Source organism: Colobus angolensis, unplaced genomic scaffold, assembly GCF_000951035.1.
Source record: "Colobus angolensis palliatus isolate OR3802 unplaced genomic scaffold, Cang.pa_1.0 Scaffold225, whole genome shotgun sequence".
Lineage (NCBI taxonomy): Eukaryota > Metazoa > Chordata > Mammalia > Primates > Cercopithecidae > Colobus > Colobus angolensis.
Window position 1 is genome coordinate 5,716,994 of NW_012115433.1, and position 19,623 is coordinate 5,736,616.

Sequence of the window (19,623 nt, forward strand, 5' to 3'; positions counted from 1 at the left end):
CTCTAAATCCAGCTGAACAAAAAAACTGTGCAAAGGATCCCACCAAGCATGCTTCTGCTCACTGAACATCATTGTTTTCTTCCTAGAAACAAGATATGGCCGGGCGCAATGACTCACGCCTATAATCCCAGCACTTTGGGAAGCCAAGGTGGGTGGATCATGAGGTCAGGAGTTTGAGACCAACCTGACCAATATGGTGAAACCCCCATCTCTACTATAAATACAAACAAAATTAGCCGTGCATGGTGGCACACGCCTGTAGTCCCAGATACACCAGAGGCTGAGACAGAAGAATCGCTTGAACCCGGGAGGTGGAGGTTGCAGTGAGCCGAGATCGTGCCACTGCACTCCAGCCTGGGCGACAGAACAAGAACTCAGTCTCAAAAAAAGAAAAGAAAAAAAATGCATACACTCTTCCCCAAAAGACACTAACTCAATGTCTCATCTAGTCATGACTCCAGGATTCTGGGCAATGCAAAGTTGTCCCTACAGCCAGTCCAGATGTGACTCTTTATGAGGTAGAAACCTCTGACCCACTGCACACTTGTGAAATGAGATGGAATAAACAGTTTCAGAACCTCCTTGCTATGTGGAATGAGGTATTTGATTATTTGTACCTAATTATAGGTACCTAATTATTTGATTAGGTAGTAATTTTGCACTCTGGGAGGGGGTCACCAGTCCATTGTTATCTGAATTGATGTCATTTTCTGGAAGTTTTCCAATTTTCCGTTGTCTGCCTTAAGTCGACCTCTAAAGTGAGCATGGGAGTATACATCTTCTTCAGGAGCTAAGAAACTTCTTTTGATGCTTTCTGCCCTAGAAGTGATTGACTGTTTTAGAGAAGTTTTGGATTTCTTTGGCAGTATAATTCTTTAAAACTTTGCAGTTTTGTGATCTATTCTATTTTACTTGGTTCCATGGGCCAGTAGTTACACCCACAGTTTTGATTTTTTTTTTCTAGAAATACTTCTCTTCAATCCTAAGCCTCCTGCTGTTTCTCTCTCAGACCTTATGCCCTCAGGTTTTGGTGGGAGAACCACCCCTTTGCTCTCTTTTCCCTGAACCATTTCTCTATTAAGCAAGCCTATTGGGCTTCACACCTTTGGGTAGACCTTTACTACTCTGAGATGCTTTCAACCATTCACAGGCTTTAAGAAAGGGCATGTTGCTCAAAGGCTTATCACTTTTATTTTATTGGTATTGACTTGGAGTTGAGAAGCAGTTGCCTTTTTTAACCTTGAAAAGCACCAAGTTTTAAATACACTATTTCCTTTTGATCCTGCATGCAAACTGACCAATTCTTTTTCTTAATACACTGCCAAATACAGCCTATGGCAACGAACATATGCTGATGAATTTGCTAATATTGTATCTTCCAACTCCTTTTCCTAGGGTGGATATTTTCTAATCCGTTCCCCAAGTTACTACAGATGGTGTTTTAGGCAAATATTTCCCTACTGCATGCCATGGATCAGCCTCTATCCAATGCCCAGTTCATTTCCTTTCCCTTGCTGACTGAGCACCAAGACAGTGACACATAGCATCACCCTTCTCAGCTGACTTCTTGTCTTTTTTTATCTTTTTTAAAATTAGTCAGGAAATGTTAGGCATGCAACTATAACAAACAATCCCAAAATTTCAGTCTTAACCCAACAAAACTTTTTTTTTCTCAATTACACAGTGAGTCTACAGAATGGCTCTGTCAATCATCGACATCAGATATTCAGGCTGATGCAGGCACCATGTTGCTATTTGCTATTATATTGGCCCATTTATGGTGTTTTCCTCATAGTGGGACTCAAAAACATGTTCATTGAATGGAACGGATGATGTGAGATGAAGGAATGGAAGAAGTTAGATGACAGATATCAAAAAAGACCCCAAGGTTTATTACATGGATTGAATAAGAAATAACTGCCCACTGACAACCCTGGGTCACCTTTGGCAAAAGTTGCCTGCAGGATGCCATCAGCAGGGATTCACAGGCTGTGTACTCAGCATGAGGCCACTCAAGGAGGCTTTCCTCTGCAGTAATGAGGAAATAACTTCTTTTTAAGGAAATAAGTCTGCCCATCTGCAGGCTCCACCTGTCAGTAGGAGCCACCAGGGATCCTGTGCTCCCAGAAGGACCCCTCATCCCAACCTCCCCTTAGTTCTCAGTCTTGTCAGCATGGCATCAGCATGGAGCTGTCAGAATTAATCTCAACGTGCCCTTTATCTCTATCCATGGCAGCTACACGCTCTTTCTCCTGCGTCTTTCATCTCTAGAATCTAATATATTGGGCTTTATAACTGTCTTTCCAACTCCTTCTCACACCCCTGCGCACACCCTGATATTCCTTTTTATGCTACTAGAACTCATCATCAAGCAGAATTCTTGATGTCCCTTCCCTCTGCAGCTATTGTGCCAGATATTTTTCTTGACCTAAAAAAAAAATTACAAAATAAATAACTTCTAGATTGAGTTGTCTGTATTTAACTGTCTGCACTGACTCCAACTTCTGTTTCTCTTCTCTCCTGTTTTCTCTTGCACCTATTCAAGCTGTCTTTTGTCTTCCAACAGAGACAGTAAGAGCTAATGCTACCTTAAGAAAAAGGTAACAAAAACTTTCTAACAAAACTTTCCTTATTAAGGTAGCTAATGCTCTCCAGGTTAATGATCAATTTTTGGACCTCATTTCACTTGAGCTTTGCTAGCATGAAAAAGTCGGCTACTCTGCCCTCCTTGAAACATTTTTTGTTCTTGGCTTTCAGCATATTTTGCACGTTTTTCTGGTTTCTTCTTCCTTAAATGTCTGTTATGTCTTAGTTGCCTTCCCTGTTTCCCAAATAACGAATTGTGGGAGTATCTCAGGTCTTAGCCCTTAAATGTCTTCTTTTTTTCTACCTACTCAGACTTCTTGGTGATCTCATTTGGTTCCATGACTTTAAATGGAATCAATATGCTGTTGACTCCCACATTTCTAAGTCCGATCTGAATTTCTCTCCTGAATACCAGGAGATATTGAACTGCCTCTTCATCCATCCACTTCCATAACTAATAAGAATCTAAGAATTAGTCTTAAAACTGAGCTCTTGTTATTTTCCTCTAAATCTGCTTTTCTCATAGTCTTCATCATCTCACCACATGATAAATCCATTTTTCCAGTTGTAAAGGCTAAAAATGTTGTATTCATCTTTAATTTCTGTTTCCCTCATACCCTGTTTGCAAATCTTATAGGCTTTCCTGAATATATCCTAAATGTGAATGATTCTCATCACCACCATTCCCCACTCCACTGCTATATTGATCCTAGTTACCATTCCTCTTCTCCTGGTATCCATTTTTATTGCTTCTCCTCGACCCTTTTTACTTCTTTTTTAGTGACAAGTTTATTTTCGTATTTTACTCAATGCCTTAGTGTTCATTTGACTGTTCTACCTTATGTACCTTGTACTTTATTTTTCATTCCTGTCTTTTTCCACTTTTTTCTAATTCATGCCATTCTTTTCATTTTTCTTTCAGTTTTTGTTCGTTTCCATTCTTAGTTTATGAATTTTTGATTCAAGTTTATATTTTACACCCTCAATGATTGAGCACATTAAACTATTTTTTGGAGTGTACTCGTAGTTTTCTTCTGCTTTATGTTACTTTTGGGGATTGAGGTGTGGTAGGAGTTTATTTCCTTAGTTTATTTGAATTTGTGTGAATTTTCTTGTCTTGAATTTCTGCAGTTGTTCTCTATGGACCTTTATTTTCTTTGCTGATTTTTATGATATTGGATGATGTATAAGAGTCCTAGTTTGTTGTTTGGCTGGATTTGATCATTCCACAAAGTATGTGACTCAAAGCATCATGTTGTACATGATAAACACATAAAATTTATATCTCAATCTTTATGAAATTAAATATTTGAACAAAAAAGGTTAAAACAGCATCTGCCTACTCAATAGTTAACAGTTTGTAATTAAAAGTATTTAGTCAATGAAAAAAGTCCTAGTTTCATACTGCCCTCTTCTGTCATTTTAATAAGGCCCAGGGAATATGGTAGGGTTTTGTTTGCTTGCCTTCTGTGATAGAGATTGTCTGTTCCCTGATACTGTGGCACCATTTTACTTACAGGACCCTAAATCATCTACTTTTTTTTTTTTTTCTCTCTACCGCCCAATTGCTAAAGGGTGTTTCTTCCTCTCTCTTTGCTTTTATTCTTTTACCTTTAACTTTTATTTTAGGTTCGGGGGAGTACATGTGCAGGTTACATGAGTAAATTGCAGATTATTTTGTCACCCAGATAATGAGCAAAGTACCTGACAGGTGATTTTTTGATCCTTTCCCTCCTCCCACTCTCCACCCTCAAGTAGGCCCTGGCATCTGTTGTTCCCTCCCCTTAGTGTCCATGTGTACTTCATGTTTAGCTCCTACTTAAAAGTGAGAACATGCAAGATTTGGTTATCTGTTTCTGCATTAATTCTAGTAGGATATTAGCCTCCAGCTGCATCCATGCTGCTACAAAGGACATTATTTTATTCTTTTTATGGCTGCATAGTATTTCGTGATGTAAGCTATATAACTGGAAGACTTGCTCCTCTAAACCCAATGTGTTTTTTTAAATCACAGGCTTGGCCTTTTATGTAACACCCATCCTTTATACCCAATGTCCTTTGAAATCTCTTCCTTCATACATTTTCAGTACTTTCAGGTTACTGGTGAATCTAATCTTTCTGGTGGTTGCTCCAACCCTCCATCTGACCCTCCTGCTCTTCTTCTCGGTTGGCTTTTGGCAGATCAGCATTATCTGCCTTGAGATTTTTTTTTCCCCCCTTCATGTTAATAATCAGGAAATTCCTATTTAATTTCTTAAGCTTCAAGCAGATTTAATCACACCATATTCCTTATATATATTTCTAATTGTTTTCATAGATCACATCCCATTAACTTGCATGCTTGGAAGCTTTCCTATTAGAATGGAATAAAATATTTGGCATTTATATTTGTTTTGGTGTTTTATTACTGACATAACAAATTGCCACACATATCAGCAGAAAGCACCACCACAAATTTTATTATCTTATAGTTCTGAAGGACAGAAGTCCAGCACTGGTCCTCCTCAGAAGAAAATCAAGTTAATTTTTTTCAACTTATTTATTTATTCATTTATTTATTTATTGTTATCAACTTGATTTTCCTTCCTTTCAGGAAGCTCTGGGATAAATACACTTTCAGATTTGTTGGTGTCGTTTGGCCAAATTCAGTTCCATGTTCAATAGGGACTAACGTCAAAATGTTTTTGTAACAAGTTTGGCTGTGTATAAACAGTTTTAGAGCTCTGTATGATTTCAGACTTCCGGTTTAGATACCCATTTCCTGCACACGGCTCTTCCTGTCTGTTTCTCTCTCAACTGCCAACCACCTCAGGGAAGTTGCACAGAAAGCAATTGCCTTTGGGATCTTAGGAAAGTATGACTAAGATAAAGGGTGTTGATAGCACCTCTTCCTCAAAAAGTTGTCTGCTTGATTATTATATTCTTGAGAAGCCTAAAAAACTTGTGTATCAAATTTTTTTTTTTTTTTTTTTTTTTTGAGGGAGTCTCACTCTGTCACCAGGCTGGCATGCAGTGATATGATCTTGGCTCACTGCAACCTCCACCTCCCGGGTTCAAGGGATTCTCCTGCCTCAGCCTCCCAAGTAGCTGGGTAGGTGCATGGCGCCATGCCCAGTTAATTTTTGTATTTTTAGTAGAGACAGGATTTCACCATGTTGGCTAGGATGGTCTCAATCTCTTGACCTCGTGATCCTCCCACCTTGGCCTCCCAAAGTGCTGGAATTATAGGCATGAACGACCACGCCTGGCCTGTGCATCACATTTTCTATTGGCATCTATTAAAAATTTACCCCAATGCTGGCTTTCCATCACAGAAATGCATTCGTCCTCACGGTGAGCTTCCAAGTTGGTGGAAAGGATCCTTTTTAAGCTCGTAATTAAAAAAAAAAATTCCAGTTCCCATCTTTGCCCCCCACCTCCACACACACATACACGCTACACCATTCTTTTCAGATCATTTACTGGTGTCCATTTCTGCTCTTTCTTGTTTTCTCTGAATTGTTTTAAGCTCTGGTGTCATTTACTAACCTCCATGTTAAAGAATTTTACAATGAATTCTCATCAGGCAAAAAAGCAGCACAGTTAATTGTTCTATCAATTGCTGCTATTTGTCATTTGTTACTTTGGAAAATAGGTAGGGGCGATTTTCTCTTTGGCTATATTTGAAAGCCTAACCTCACTCCTTCAATTCATAGAAGTAGCAGAATAAGGTTTTTTCTATTGAGTTCAGAAAGTTGATACATCAAACTGATGTTAAATCAAGGAAAACAAGTTATGATTATCAGCATCAAAGATGCATTTAGGTGGTAACACATTTCCTTGGCTCTAAATTGACCTTTTCTAAGATTCCACTGTCACATCTATATAAAAAATACAAATTTAATCAAGTGCTGATCACAAATAAAATTAAAAGAGTTTATGCAAAAGCTTCGGGTTGCATAAATATTTCTAATGAGGTAGAAAGAAAAAATAGCCAATAAAATAAGAAACCATTTTTGAATAGATAATATTTTATCATTACCTAAGTTCAATAGAGAACCATGTCAGGTCTGTTTCTCTTTCTAATCTAAAGATCTATTTTATCTAGCTAAGCAAGACTTATAAACTCCACTTAAATGGAGACAATAGAGACCTCAAAACATCCTCCAAGAGACTACTCACCCAATTATTTGCATTTGGCTTTAGAATTTGTTTTGAATTTCTGGGAATAAATTGCAAATTATATATACTTAATTGTGCCATATTTATGTATTGGTTTCCATATCCAGATGCTGTTCTAGGGTAAAGGGTGACTAGATTAAGTATGTTTCCTGCACTCCAATTTATTAAAGTTGACTGGGAAAGGCAGAACAATAGCTCATTGATACTTAGGGGCATCTGCCGCTGTACCACCCTGAATGCACCTAATCTCGTCTGATATTCAGGAGCTATGATAAAATTCTGTATAGTGTCAGGAAATGTAGAGGAAAGGTGTCACATCTAAACATGGGTCTGAAGAGCTAAACTAAGAAGGCCGTATTTGAACCACATTTTAAAGGACTGTTAGATATCAGTAAACTTTGTGGAAGGGAGCAAATAAGGGGCACTCCACTGAAAGGAAATAAATGCATTTCCTACTTAGAAAACTAATCGTTCCCCCATCTCTACATTGGTCAGCTCTACAAATCTGACTTCAACAGAAAAAGCTTGTTCCTGTAGGCTAACTCTAGAGATCCATGCTTTTGATCTTTGCTGAAGCAAGTGTTTAGGTGGTTTGGTTTTGTTTGTTTTGTTTTGATGGAGTTTCACTCTTGTTGCCCAGGCGAGAGTGCAATGGCACGATCTCGGCTCACCACAACCTCCACCTCCCGGGTTCAAGCGATTCTCCTGCCTCACGCCTGTAGCTGGGATTACAGGCGTGCACCACTAGGTGCGGCTAATTTTATATTTTTAGTAGAGACCGGCTTTCGCCATGTTGGCCAGGCTGGTCTCAAACTCCTGATCTCAAGTGATCCACCCGCCTCGGCCTCCCAAAGTGCTGGGATTAGGTTTAGGTTTTAACTGGTTTCTTGTCTTCCTACTACTAAAAAAAAAAAAAAAAGGGGGGGGGGCGTGGGGAAGCAAAAATCCATAAAACATCAGCAAGGCCAGTTAAGTAGAAAGTCACGCCAGTTTAAGAATGAAAGCATCACCAAAATGTCTTATATTTTAATAGTTCCATAACTTTTAAATGACAATAAGGGAGAGTGTTATATTCTCTAAGCGAAAGGCTGTAAGGGAAACATTTTTCTTCACTTTATGGCAAAGCATGTATTTAAGATGTTAATAAATACGAAAACAACCTTTATCATCAAATCATAGCAAATCTGCACAGAACATAAGAATTAGATAGAATTAAGAATTTGTGCTTATGCTGAAGACAAAACAGGATTATTTTGTCTACATTTTCCAAAGATTATTAATAAAAGCTAACTCCAGTGGAAACTAGATACAATGACTTATTATTTTAACACAAAAAACTCTTACTTGCATCTTCTAATAAAATAACATGAAACTGATGCAGTGCTATTTTTAATTCTGATATGTAATTTTGAGCTGATGGCATATTTTCTGTATATATATATGATGAAAACTTTCACTCTGTTGTCAAATATAGTTCATTTTGGATCATTTAACTTTAATGTCATTATGTTAAGGACTAAATTTAGTGAAAGCAATAAAGCTTGAATCTAATTATTTAGTCAATAGGCATTTATTAAAGGCCTTCTATTTAAATACCTCTTTTCTGATTCCTTCGAATGAGAATTAAAAATAGCACTGCATCAGTCCCATGCCACTGTATTGTAAGACACCATACTTTCCCCAGAATTCTGTGGAGAAATGGAAAGACACTGAAACACAGGGAGGAGCCACAGTCTTTGACTGAATTGGTTTTGGACTCCCATCATTTTCTGTCCCATCAGTCAACCCATTTGTCACATAATTCACCGTTTAATTTAATCTCTAGTCTCCATTTGTCTTAGAATTCCCAAATGCCTTTCAATTTTCCTTTTGGAAATTACCAGATTTCTTCATTTAACTAATCCTCTACATAATGAAAACATTATTTGTGTTTCTAGTCCAGAGAAAAAGTTATTTACTCAATTAAAAATTTGAACATAGCTGCAAGCTATCTGAAAAAGGCGTCTTAATGAAAAAGCACTTCATCATGAAGAGAAAAATAGAAAACTTTATAGAACACTTTAATGTCTTTATTCTCCCATAATGAAATTTAATTAGTTACATATTATGTGTAGACTAAAAAGTTTGAAAGATAAAGCAAATTACAAAAGGCACTCAAGTCTATGGGAAAATAAACATTTTAAAATGCAGTGGGTGGGTTCAGATTATTACATTTGTATTGAATCTCAGTTCTGTAAAAAAAAATATAAAAATGAAAAGTGATAGTTTAGAGAAAAACACCAATTAGTGATAAAAAATTAACATGCAATAAAAGATTAAAAGACTTCAATACATAGAGCTTGCCAAAAAAGAAGAATTAAAAAGCACAGTTGTAATATTTGAAAGGTGACGACTATCAAAAACAGATTTATAAGACCAAAGCTTTGTCTAAAAGTCAAAGAAATTCAGCTTATCTGCAGCAAAACTGTTAGTTCCAAGTATACAGAGTACAAAGGTTAATACTTATGAGGTGAAGTTTTAGGCCTGATCTAATTGAGCCAAATACTAGAAAATCATGAAAATAATGAACTGATCCCATTTCTCACATTTTTCTACATGAACTCAGAGCTATCCCCAGCTGTTACGGGATGTCACTCTTGCTACCCTGCAAATGTCTTTCCCTCTCTGCCTCAGGCAACTTCCTCACTCCTCCCAGACTCCTCCAATGCACACTCATACACTCACAAACATATGAGTACATATGCACACTCATACACACATCAAAACCGCTGTGTGCACACACACCTACACATTACACACTGCTGTACACACTCACACCCACATACTCACACAGATATACACTCACACTTGCTCACTAACACACACATCATTTTCTCTCTGCTTCCCCTGATACTTTCACTCTGCTGAGCCTTTGGCATAGTTCCTCAGTTTCTGCCTAGCTAGGCTAACAGCCTTCCAGAGCACCATATACTAAACCCACCTGCCCATCCCACTAGACTCTATGATTATGGAAAGCAGAAATGGTGTGTTTTTCATAAAACCTCCTAGCACAGTGCCTGGCAGAGAGAGTTCACAATATATTTGATAAAGGAATGAGCCCTGAATTGTAACAATCTCTCTCCCTCTCTTTGAACTAGTTCGCAGTTCAGTCTTTAGTGTGACAGTATGTACTCTACTTTTGTTATTCCTTCACTTCCGAGTCTTGTATGCTACTACACTGCTAAAATGCTGAAGCCCTGTCTGCGAAACACGCCTTTATCTGCTGGTAGGAGCCCATGAATACCTCTCATTGCTCTGATGGGAGACTTCTTTGTTCCAGCACTTACAGAAATTCTGCATTTAGTTCTGCTTGAAAGAGTCCACTCCAATTTCATAGAAGCCTTTTACTGTGTGATTGCTTTGTCTGTCTCATTAAACCCTAGGACAAAAGGCTTAACACAGAGGAGGAGTGAATTATATATTTCTTAAACGTCTGGGCATGCACCGACTGACTGACTGCTTAAGGAGAACACTGGCACTAAGGTGCTTTGGCACCTAATTTTTACCCCCAAATAGCACATTAGATATTTTCATCTTCATCTGTAGAGAAGTGGAAATATTGTTACATACAATAATGTAGGAAAGATTTTAATTGTATGTGACTTTACATTATTTTTACATTGTGGAGTCTTGTGAAAAATTTAAAACAGTGAAAATTTTAAAAGAAAAACAATAATCATAGTGCCTCCCTTGACAGAAATTTCAAACATTTCTTAATACATAGCATGTAAATTGGTTTAACCTAAAATATTTTCATTGATTGCTAGAAAAATCTTTTAAATCTTTTATACATTTTATAAATACTTACATATCTAATAAAATTACATTCAATTTATGCTTTTGTTGCTCCTATAAAATTTTTCTTTGAAGTCTGGCATTTGCTTCCTAGAATATAAAAGGTTTTTTTTTGTTTTTTTTGTTTTTTGTTTTTGTTATTTTTAGTAAGCCATCGCCTCAGCAAATGGTGCATTTATTATATTGGCAGCCTTGTGGTTGGAAAGGATTATTTTCTGGGTTCCTAAGGAAATGCCTGAGCAGCTATATCCCAGGCCTACTGACTCCACCCAAGTGAGGGAGCCAGGCCCTCTTGAAAATTTCCTGATCCTTGATGTGGTTTGATAGTGTGCCTTACACCAATGAGGGGATGGTCCCTCCTACATGCAAACTGTACTTTCATAGATTAAAAAAATGCTTTTCATGATGGGAACATTGGAACTATTGTTTTTATTAGAATAGGATCCCATGGGGAACTGCATGTTCTTTTTTCTTTATTTTTAAAAGTATGTCGTGGTCTTGAAAAAACTAAAATGACAAATTTGTCTTCACATCTCATTGATGCAACTTATTTTTGCTGCGAAGGCAGCATGACTAAGCTCAGAAAGAAAACATTACCCAAATTTGATGGTGTTGACTAAGGAGAGCCTAGTTTTGGTATTCAGATCCCTAAAGTCAAGAAAATCTGTCACAGATCACTTTTTATGGGGAGTTTAAAATGCCAAGGCAAAGGGTGAGGTGTCATCCACAGAGAGCAACAAGAGATTTACAGAGAATCCATATTAAACTGTTCTAGTACAGATTTATGCTGTATGGAAAAGTCAGAAACTTCTCTGGGCAGATGTCAATGGAAAGTTCTTATCCAATTTCTGTACAGTGATATTTGAGCTTGGCCTAGAATATTAAACCTGAGATCCCTTTTCAAATTTCTGCATAGTAAAATAGCTGGAAGACTTGGCTGATTTCCAATTCTGTTTTGATGCTGAACAATGATTTGAGGCATAGGTATGACCCTAACCCTTGGCTACCTCACTCACACAGGGCTTACACCAAAGTCATATTCATTTACGTTTATGAAAGCCTGTGAAAACTTTAGATATGACAGGATTTTGTGTTGCTATAACATTATAATGTTTTAAGCAAGAGGAAAATGTGATTATAAAGAAATTGGGAAGTAATCATAGTTAAAAAAAAAAAAGCAATGATCTAATCAATGTCTTAGGTAATTGGAATTTTCCAAAGACATACTTTTAAGATTCTACCCCAATTAAAAAAAAAATAGCCTAATTTGTATCATTTACAGAGAAAAATGATCACATTCTAGAGCTAATTTATGATCCATTACAATTCACAATGACTTGGGGATCAGATCTTCAAACTCATATAAATCTAAGTCACTTTCAGGAAAACGTTCATTTGTTTAATATATCCTGATATTGTTTCAACTACTATATATTTTTTATTTTATATTACTTTTTTACATTGACATAAAATTAAATGTATTTATCATGTAAAGCATGATGTTTTGAAGTATGTGTATATATATATTGTGTGTGTGCATGTGTGGTGTGTGTGTGTGTATATATATATATACTACAAAACATCATGTTTTACATTATAAGTTAGCCAGGTAACTAAACCTGGCTAATTTATTATTTTAAGTAAATTTTCCTCCCCAAATAAAGTCAATCTAAACTATGCTATATAGGAAACAAATATTCTCAGACTATTATTTGTAAATAAGGTAAAGTACTACAAATAAGATAAACCACTTAAAAATATAATGTCAAAGAGTGGAAAATAATTTTTGAAACTTATTTTCACTTCCTAAATACAGTTTTTTATTGTTTTTTAAAGGCAGGTTCTTAACTCTTGCCGGTTACCTGGGAAAATGGTTAAGGGCACATTCTTCTTCCATCATTGCTAGGGAGCATTGCTTGACTGGTGATGTTGTGGTTACTTTCAGAGCTGGAGGCCGAGGAGTGGTGCAAGCACCTCTGCATGGAGTGTCTGGGGACCAGGCTCAATGACATCAGCCTTGGGGAGCCCGACCTTCTGGCAGCAGGAGTGCAGCGGGAACAGAATGGTAGGTGTGAGATTGCCTTCCATCACTTCAGGATACCCTTGTAATTGTAGAACTTTGAAACTGGAAAGGAGCTCAGAAATGTTTCAGACCAATCATATTTTTTAAATCAAAGAGGCTGAGTGCAGTGGCACATACCTATAATCCCTGCATTTTGGGAGCCCAAGGGTGACCCATCACTTGAGACCAGGAGTTCGAGACCAGTCTGGGCAACATGGTAAAACCTCATCTGCTAAAAATACAAAAATTAACTGGGTGTGGTGGCTCGTGCCTGTAGTCCCAGTTTCTTGGGAGACCAGAGCACGAGAATTGCTTGAACCTGGGAGGAGGAGGTTGCAGTGAGCCAACATCACACCACTGCACTCTAGCCTGGACAACAGAGTAAGATCCTGTCTCAAATATATAAGTATAAAATATTAAAATAAACTGAACAGTTCAAGTTATTAAGGAACTTTTCCACACTGGTGTAACAACTGGAGAAAATGCTAAGGTACAACCCAGGTCTCCCAACTTCTTGTCTGTGACCTTGCCTTTTATCCCAATAAATAACTAATAGGTTAACTTGTTCTACAGAAGGCTTTTGAATGGCTAGCATCCCTCCAGTTTCTTGAGACTCGTTATAGATTTAGAGTCTATATTAACAGATTTGGCTTATCAGGTTATCAGTAGCTTTTAGGACATTTGGCTAATATTACAAGGAGGAAAGTACAGTGAGTAAAATCTCAGGGTTTGACAAAACTGAGGTGTATGGTGTTTACTTACTATACCGTTCTCTAGTTTAACAAGAGTTTCTAATGTCTCATAACGATTTATACTGCATGTTCGTGACTAGCAACTCTAAATAACAGAATTGAAGTAATATTATTGTCTGTCAGTATTCATTGATTGTGAGGTCATTTTTAAAAATATTATCACCACCACCAGATGATCGAATAGTGTGAAAATAGAAACTTTTTAGTGTTGCTAAGTTTTGATGATCGGTTTTTTGAAAAGTTGAAGGATATTGAGGAAATTTGACACTATTTATTAAGAAGAAATTCTGGGCCGGGCACAATGGCTCACACCTGTAATCCCAGCACTTTAGGAAGCAGTGGTGGGTGGATTGCTTGAGCTCAGAAGTTCAAGACCAGCTTGGGCAACATGGTGAAACCCTGTCTCTACAGAAAATACAAAAATTAGCAGTCCACGTGGCGTGTGCCTGTAGTTCCAGCTATTCGGGAGGCTGAGGTGGAAGGATCACTTGAGCCTGGAAGGCGGAGGTTGCAGTGAGCCAGGATTGGGCCACTGTAGTCTAGCCTGGGTGACAGAGTGAGGCCATATCTCAAAGAAAGAAAAAAGAAATTCTTGAATTATCTGTGGGTCATAAACTAGATAGCATAGGTAAAAGAGCACATGATAGCACATGATGATGATAATCTCATTATTACTAATAATAATACTGTCAACAACCATTGCTAGCTCATGGCCCATTGTGGCACTATTTTTTTATTTGTTGCTAAAATGAAAAAAGGTTTTTCTGCTAATTGCTCAGGAGCATATATAAGTACCAGACATTGCTTCCATTTGAGTTTTTAGTAAGTCACCAAATCATTTCTGTAGCTCTTTAGCTTCAGATTTATATTCCAGTTCCTCTCCCACACTCTCTCAAATTTCATCTCCGATTTGTTTTCTGAGAGTAGTGCTAAGCACAGTGGCTCCATAATCGTGCTGCTTAAAATGGATGCTCTTCATTCACAGTTTAAAGAAAAGGAAAAACCTCTTTCTGATAAAAATTTGTCAAGTACTACATAAAGGAAATATGATAAAAGTGAATAAATTAAGCTTATAAATAGAAATACTGTGTGTCTCTAGCCGCATGGACAGTATGCTTTTTACTTTGAAGACCTGGAGATATATATGGTTTCCATGCAAATGTATAACGTACTTCTTTGGTTTCTCATAATTTTATTTCTAATTTGATAATAAGGTCAAAGTAATTTGTCTAGAACATAAAGAGAAATTTTAATACAGGGTTATTTTATAATAGGACAAACAGAATAAAACGCCAAAGCTACATCAAAAGCAGGTTTCTTTAAAACACATACAGTCAAAATAAAGAGAAAAAATAATTCCTGCATATACTTTACAGTGGAACTGAAATTATATCACCAATGCTATAAATGCTTTTCTTAGATTAATTATGTTTAATAATCCTAACTTCAAAGAAAAGGATATATGTGCTTTAAAAATATAGTCAACAAATCTATGAGTAATTATTTAGCTGGAAAAGGGTAATTCCTTCCCCTTGGAGGAAGTTCCTTATTTGACTGCCAAGGCCATGGATACAGCCATTGCTCAGGGTTCGTCAAGTCTGCACCCCCTTCTTTAAAGAGCTTCCGTAAGTTTTGATAATACCTTTTCTTGTTCCTCTTGCCCATTCAGAGCCAGCTAGACCTCTTTAAAATTGGCATTAACACTTTAGGAGAATAATAAAAGGAATAAACATTGAGGCAATATCAAGATTTCAGACTCTCCTCTTGCTAGCTCAATAATCTAGTGTGTACACACAGAGAAAACTATACATATGGAGATTGGCACAATTTCTTAGGTATATATCCCAATTTTCTCACTTTCTAATCAACAGGCTTCCCACACACTTATGATAATTCCAATTTAGAATGCTCTCTCAAAAAATTACAAGTTATAAAACCTCATGGTAAAGACTAAGATATCGCATCTGTCAACTTGAACTCTCCCACCCAGGCCTTGGAGTAGATACCTATTTCTTAGACAATATACTCACTTATTTTACTTATATGTGTAGAGAAAGCATTTTAGCTAACTAAAGTCTTTAAAAATAACTGACTTTTAAAGCTGTCATTTCACTGACTCTCACTCTTCCAGACTCTTCAAGCATAACACCTTTTAAAATAAACAAAATCATTAACTTCCTCATACATGGTTGAAGTCACTAATATATATATAGAGAGAGAGAGAGAGAGATTGAATAATCTTTTATTAAAGAATTGTCAAGAGATTCAGTTTTTTAAGACATTTTACTATTAAATTATATAACTTAATCTTCATCAGAAACATGATTTTATTATTTTGCCAGTAATGTGCTTGGATTAGTTTGAACTTTTTTCCCTAAGAGCTAAGATATACATGTGTGCAGAATTGCTGTAATTAAATACATTAATGTGGTTTGTGGTGATCTTGCAGTATTCTATCATTAAATAAAGTCACACCGCTTAGTCTTTATCACAGCATTTTTTGACATTCAAAATTGCTACTTCTGCTCTCTCGTGTTTTCCTGTCTCTTCAGACAGCCGGGTCTTATTTACCCTGACACTAGCTAAAAAGAGACATTTAGGCAAATAATTTTTAAAGGTGAAAGATAATGTGTGTTGCTGAGATAAAAGTGGTTATTGATTAAATTCTTTGCTGTAATCATCTTTATCTACTGCTGTCAGCTGCTTTCATATCGACCCAGAATCCCACATGGTATAGGGAAAGTGACATGGACACAAGTTCACATGCACACGTGCACAATCACACACACACACACAGGAAAATGTGTTCTGACTTCAGATGACACTGCCACAGCAAAGTGCATACTTGGTCCTCAAAAATCTCAGTAGTACAGACCTGTAAGCAGATCTTCATTGTTCAGGCACGGGTAAAAAGGCTAAAGTTGGTCTGAGTTAGACTGGGTTGTGCTGAGATTGGGTCCAAGCTGCCGACAATGCCAGGGTCTATTTTATCTGTTTCTCAATCTCCTTACACTTGCAACTTCCTAAAGCACCCTTATCAAAATAAAAGATAACAGTAATGCATGATAGTATGCCCAGATTTGCAACACAATTTAAGCCTTTGCGTATTTCATGTCCGCTAACGTTCCACTGGCTAAGGCAAGTCCTATTGCCAAGCCCAAAGTCAAGAAGCACAGTACACCCCATCTATGAGGACACAACAGGAGTTAGAATATATGACTTATGGAAAGGAAGTGAAAAGCTGATACAAAAATTGATACAATCTACTGTCTCAGGTATAATAAAATATATGCCAAAATAAAAACAAAAGTACTGTGGTAGAGATGAGATTAATTCTAATCAAAGTAGCCTGCACTTTTATTTTTATAATTATTTTTTACTCCTCTAAATTAGCTTTCTCAATCAGGCAAGTCTGAAACTCTTCATGTCCATCAATGATTAAAGCCAATGCTAGCAGCAGGACCTTACTCATGTGGAAAATAACCAGTTAATGACAAAACAATGGCAACAATAAACCTCTATTTTGAGGATTTCCCCCCAATATCTTAATGATCTGGGGTGAACCTTATTCACTTGTATGGATATTCTTTATAACCAAACAAAAGAGTTTTCCAGGGTAATAATTTTGTCTGTGGGATGACACTGAGCAAAACCAACTCTTGCACCAGGAAAAACACCCAAGCATACCCACGTCTGAGTTTCTAAACTGCCACTCATACGCTCTAGCCTTGCCCAAAGTGAGTTCCTGAAAATATTACTCTGCCGATGATGACAATCTGCTCCCTGAAGCGAGGGAATCAATCGCCTGAACTTGATACTGTATGACAGTTGTATCCCTTCCAAAAAGATATGTTGAAGTCCTAACCCTCCACAACTTAGTATGTGAATTTGTTTGGAAATAGTTTTTGTAAAGGCAATCAAGTTAAAATGAGGTAATTAGGGATGGCCATAATCTAATGACATCTAATATGTCACCATAAAGAGGGGAGGTTTGGACTCAGACAGATATGGACAAGAGAAGATGATGTGAAGATGCACAAGAAGATGGTCATGTGGCTGGAGTGATGACGCATCCACAAGCCAAGGAACATCAAGCATTGTCCATGAACACCAGAAGCTAGAAAAAGCCAGAAAGGATTCTTCTGTTGAGCAGCCAGAGAGAGGATGGCCCTGCCAGCACTCTGATTACAAACTTCTAGCCTCCAGAACTGTGAGATGATATATTTGTTATTTTAAGCCAACCAGTTGTTGGTACTTTGTTATAATAGCCCTAAGAAACAAATACCAGCCCTGCATGATAGTCACAATATACATTAGTAAAGCTGTTGAGAAGTCCTATAATAAATCTGTTTAACTTTGTATAACTCAACATTTTCCAAACTCACGTGACGTAGGTGCCTCCTTCTGCACATAACATGTATTCATATCCTATGGGATTTGTGTTCCATGAAACACATATTTACAAATGCTGATATAATCAACAGGTTATTATCTACAGGGAAAGCTGAAAGGCAATGATTACGGAAGCAGCCCTTCTAGAAGAAATAAGATGACACTAATGGATGCAACACAAAGTCTTGAATGTAACCATAGCAGTTTTGCCTACCATTGTGTTGTACCATTTTACTTTTATTATTTGATTTATACAGACACCACGTATAATTTTGAAAAATACAAATTACAACCACCACTTTTCTCACGTGGTCTTCAATACACACTACACCAGAAAAAGGTCAAAGCTATATTTATTTCTCCCTATACTTTGCCATATATGCTTCAGGAAAGCAAAAGATGTTTTGTAGTGCTTCTCTTCTCACAATGTCAAATCTAAATGATCCATTTTTCTGGGTCTAACTGTACTGTTATAAAGGAGATGTATGCATGAAGAAATATCTTGAAGCACCAAAGGACCGATCCTGGTTCTTTTGCCCTGGGAACATCCCCACTGCACAGTAAGAATAAAGATGCAGATTTTGAAAGCATTCACGTCTATGTAAGGGGAAAAGCTTTTAGGGTAGAATACTGAATCCAGAATTGCTGCTCCCAGGTATGTGCAACAAGATGAAAAGAGTGGCTTGGAAAAGAAGAGTTTTATGGAAAAAAAGAAATAGATCGCTTCCTTGCCTTTCCTCTTTCCATGGGAGGTCAAGTGGTAGTGACACTTGCTTATATCATCTCGTGTAAATTGGAGGTTTCTTCAAAAGAAGACTAGAATGTGATTTTCCCTATTGGGTTTAATGAAAGGCATAGGACAATTAGCAGACAATGTCATTGGAAGTCAGAGAGATTTAAGAAAGTAAAGAACCTGAATTTTCTCAAAACTGAGTGTGGCATGGAGAGGATGCTCAACTTTTCCTTAGATGCAGACTGGACCCCAGATATTATCTGGAAGCAGAAACTGACATGGCGTAGGAAAGCAGAGACAAGGAACTTTTTTGGCAATGCAGGTGCATAGAAACGAGATAAGACAACCACTTTTCCTCTGCCACCTCCTGTGACTACATCAGTTCTGCCAGCTTTCAGTTCGGTCTAGAGGAAAAGGTAAGGGTGCTCAGGGATTGAACTTTGAACAAAAAAAAAAAAATGGGATAAGTGAGTCCTCCTTTGACAGAAAATTAATGCAATTTAACACAAAAAGAAACAATATAGTCTTTATAAATTCAACATATAATACTGGCATTTCATTTTTTGGTATACATAAGTTTTGATTGTCCATTTTTTTTTCCTGCTGTACTAAAACAAAATATTTATGAAGCTGGAAAGTCAAATACATAGCCTGTCAGAAAAAGCTAACAAAGTTAGTATGTCATCAAGTTCTATTCTAGTTTTTACATGCTATGCGGCCTTTGTCAGATTAGTAAAATTCTCTTGATCTCTGCTTCTTACTCTGCACATTGAGGATAATGACAATCCTTATTTCAGAGGATTGTTGTGAGGACTAAATAAGATATGACTTGGAAAGCAGGCACCACAGTGCCTGGCAGGAAAGTCAGTTTCTCTGGGATGTGTGTGAACATCCCCATCACATTCACGTCGGGTGCGCATTACACAAGGGAAGTTTGGGCTCACCCACACCTACAAAGTAAACATCGGGAGGTGGAGCCCAGACATTTCAATTTTAACAATTCCAGTGACGCTCATATATACATGAAAGCTTGAAAACTGGGAGTAACGTACTGTCAATTATAATTAGCTTTAAAAAAAAATCTACCATTGATTTTTGCCCAT

At 37.1% G+C, this 19,623-nt stretch overlaps 1 protein-coding gene across 1 annotated transcript in view; it reads left to right on the forward strand.

Moving 5' to 3' along the window:
- DOK6 (docking protein 6) overlaps window positions 1-19,623 on the forward strand; it is a 424,659-nt gene that overhangs the window by 246,283 nt on the left and 158,753 nt on the right. The window contains exon 4 of the mRNA XM_011944081.1: window positions 12,527-12,646. Within this exon, the coding sequence (XP_011799471.1) occupies window positions 12,527-12,646 (120 nt within the window). The remainder of the gene's footprint in view (window positions 1-12,526; window positions 12,647-19,623) is intronic.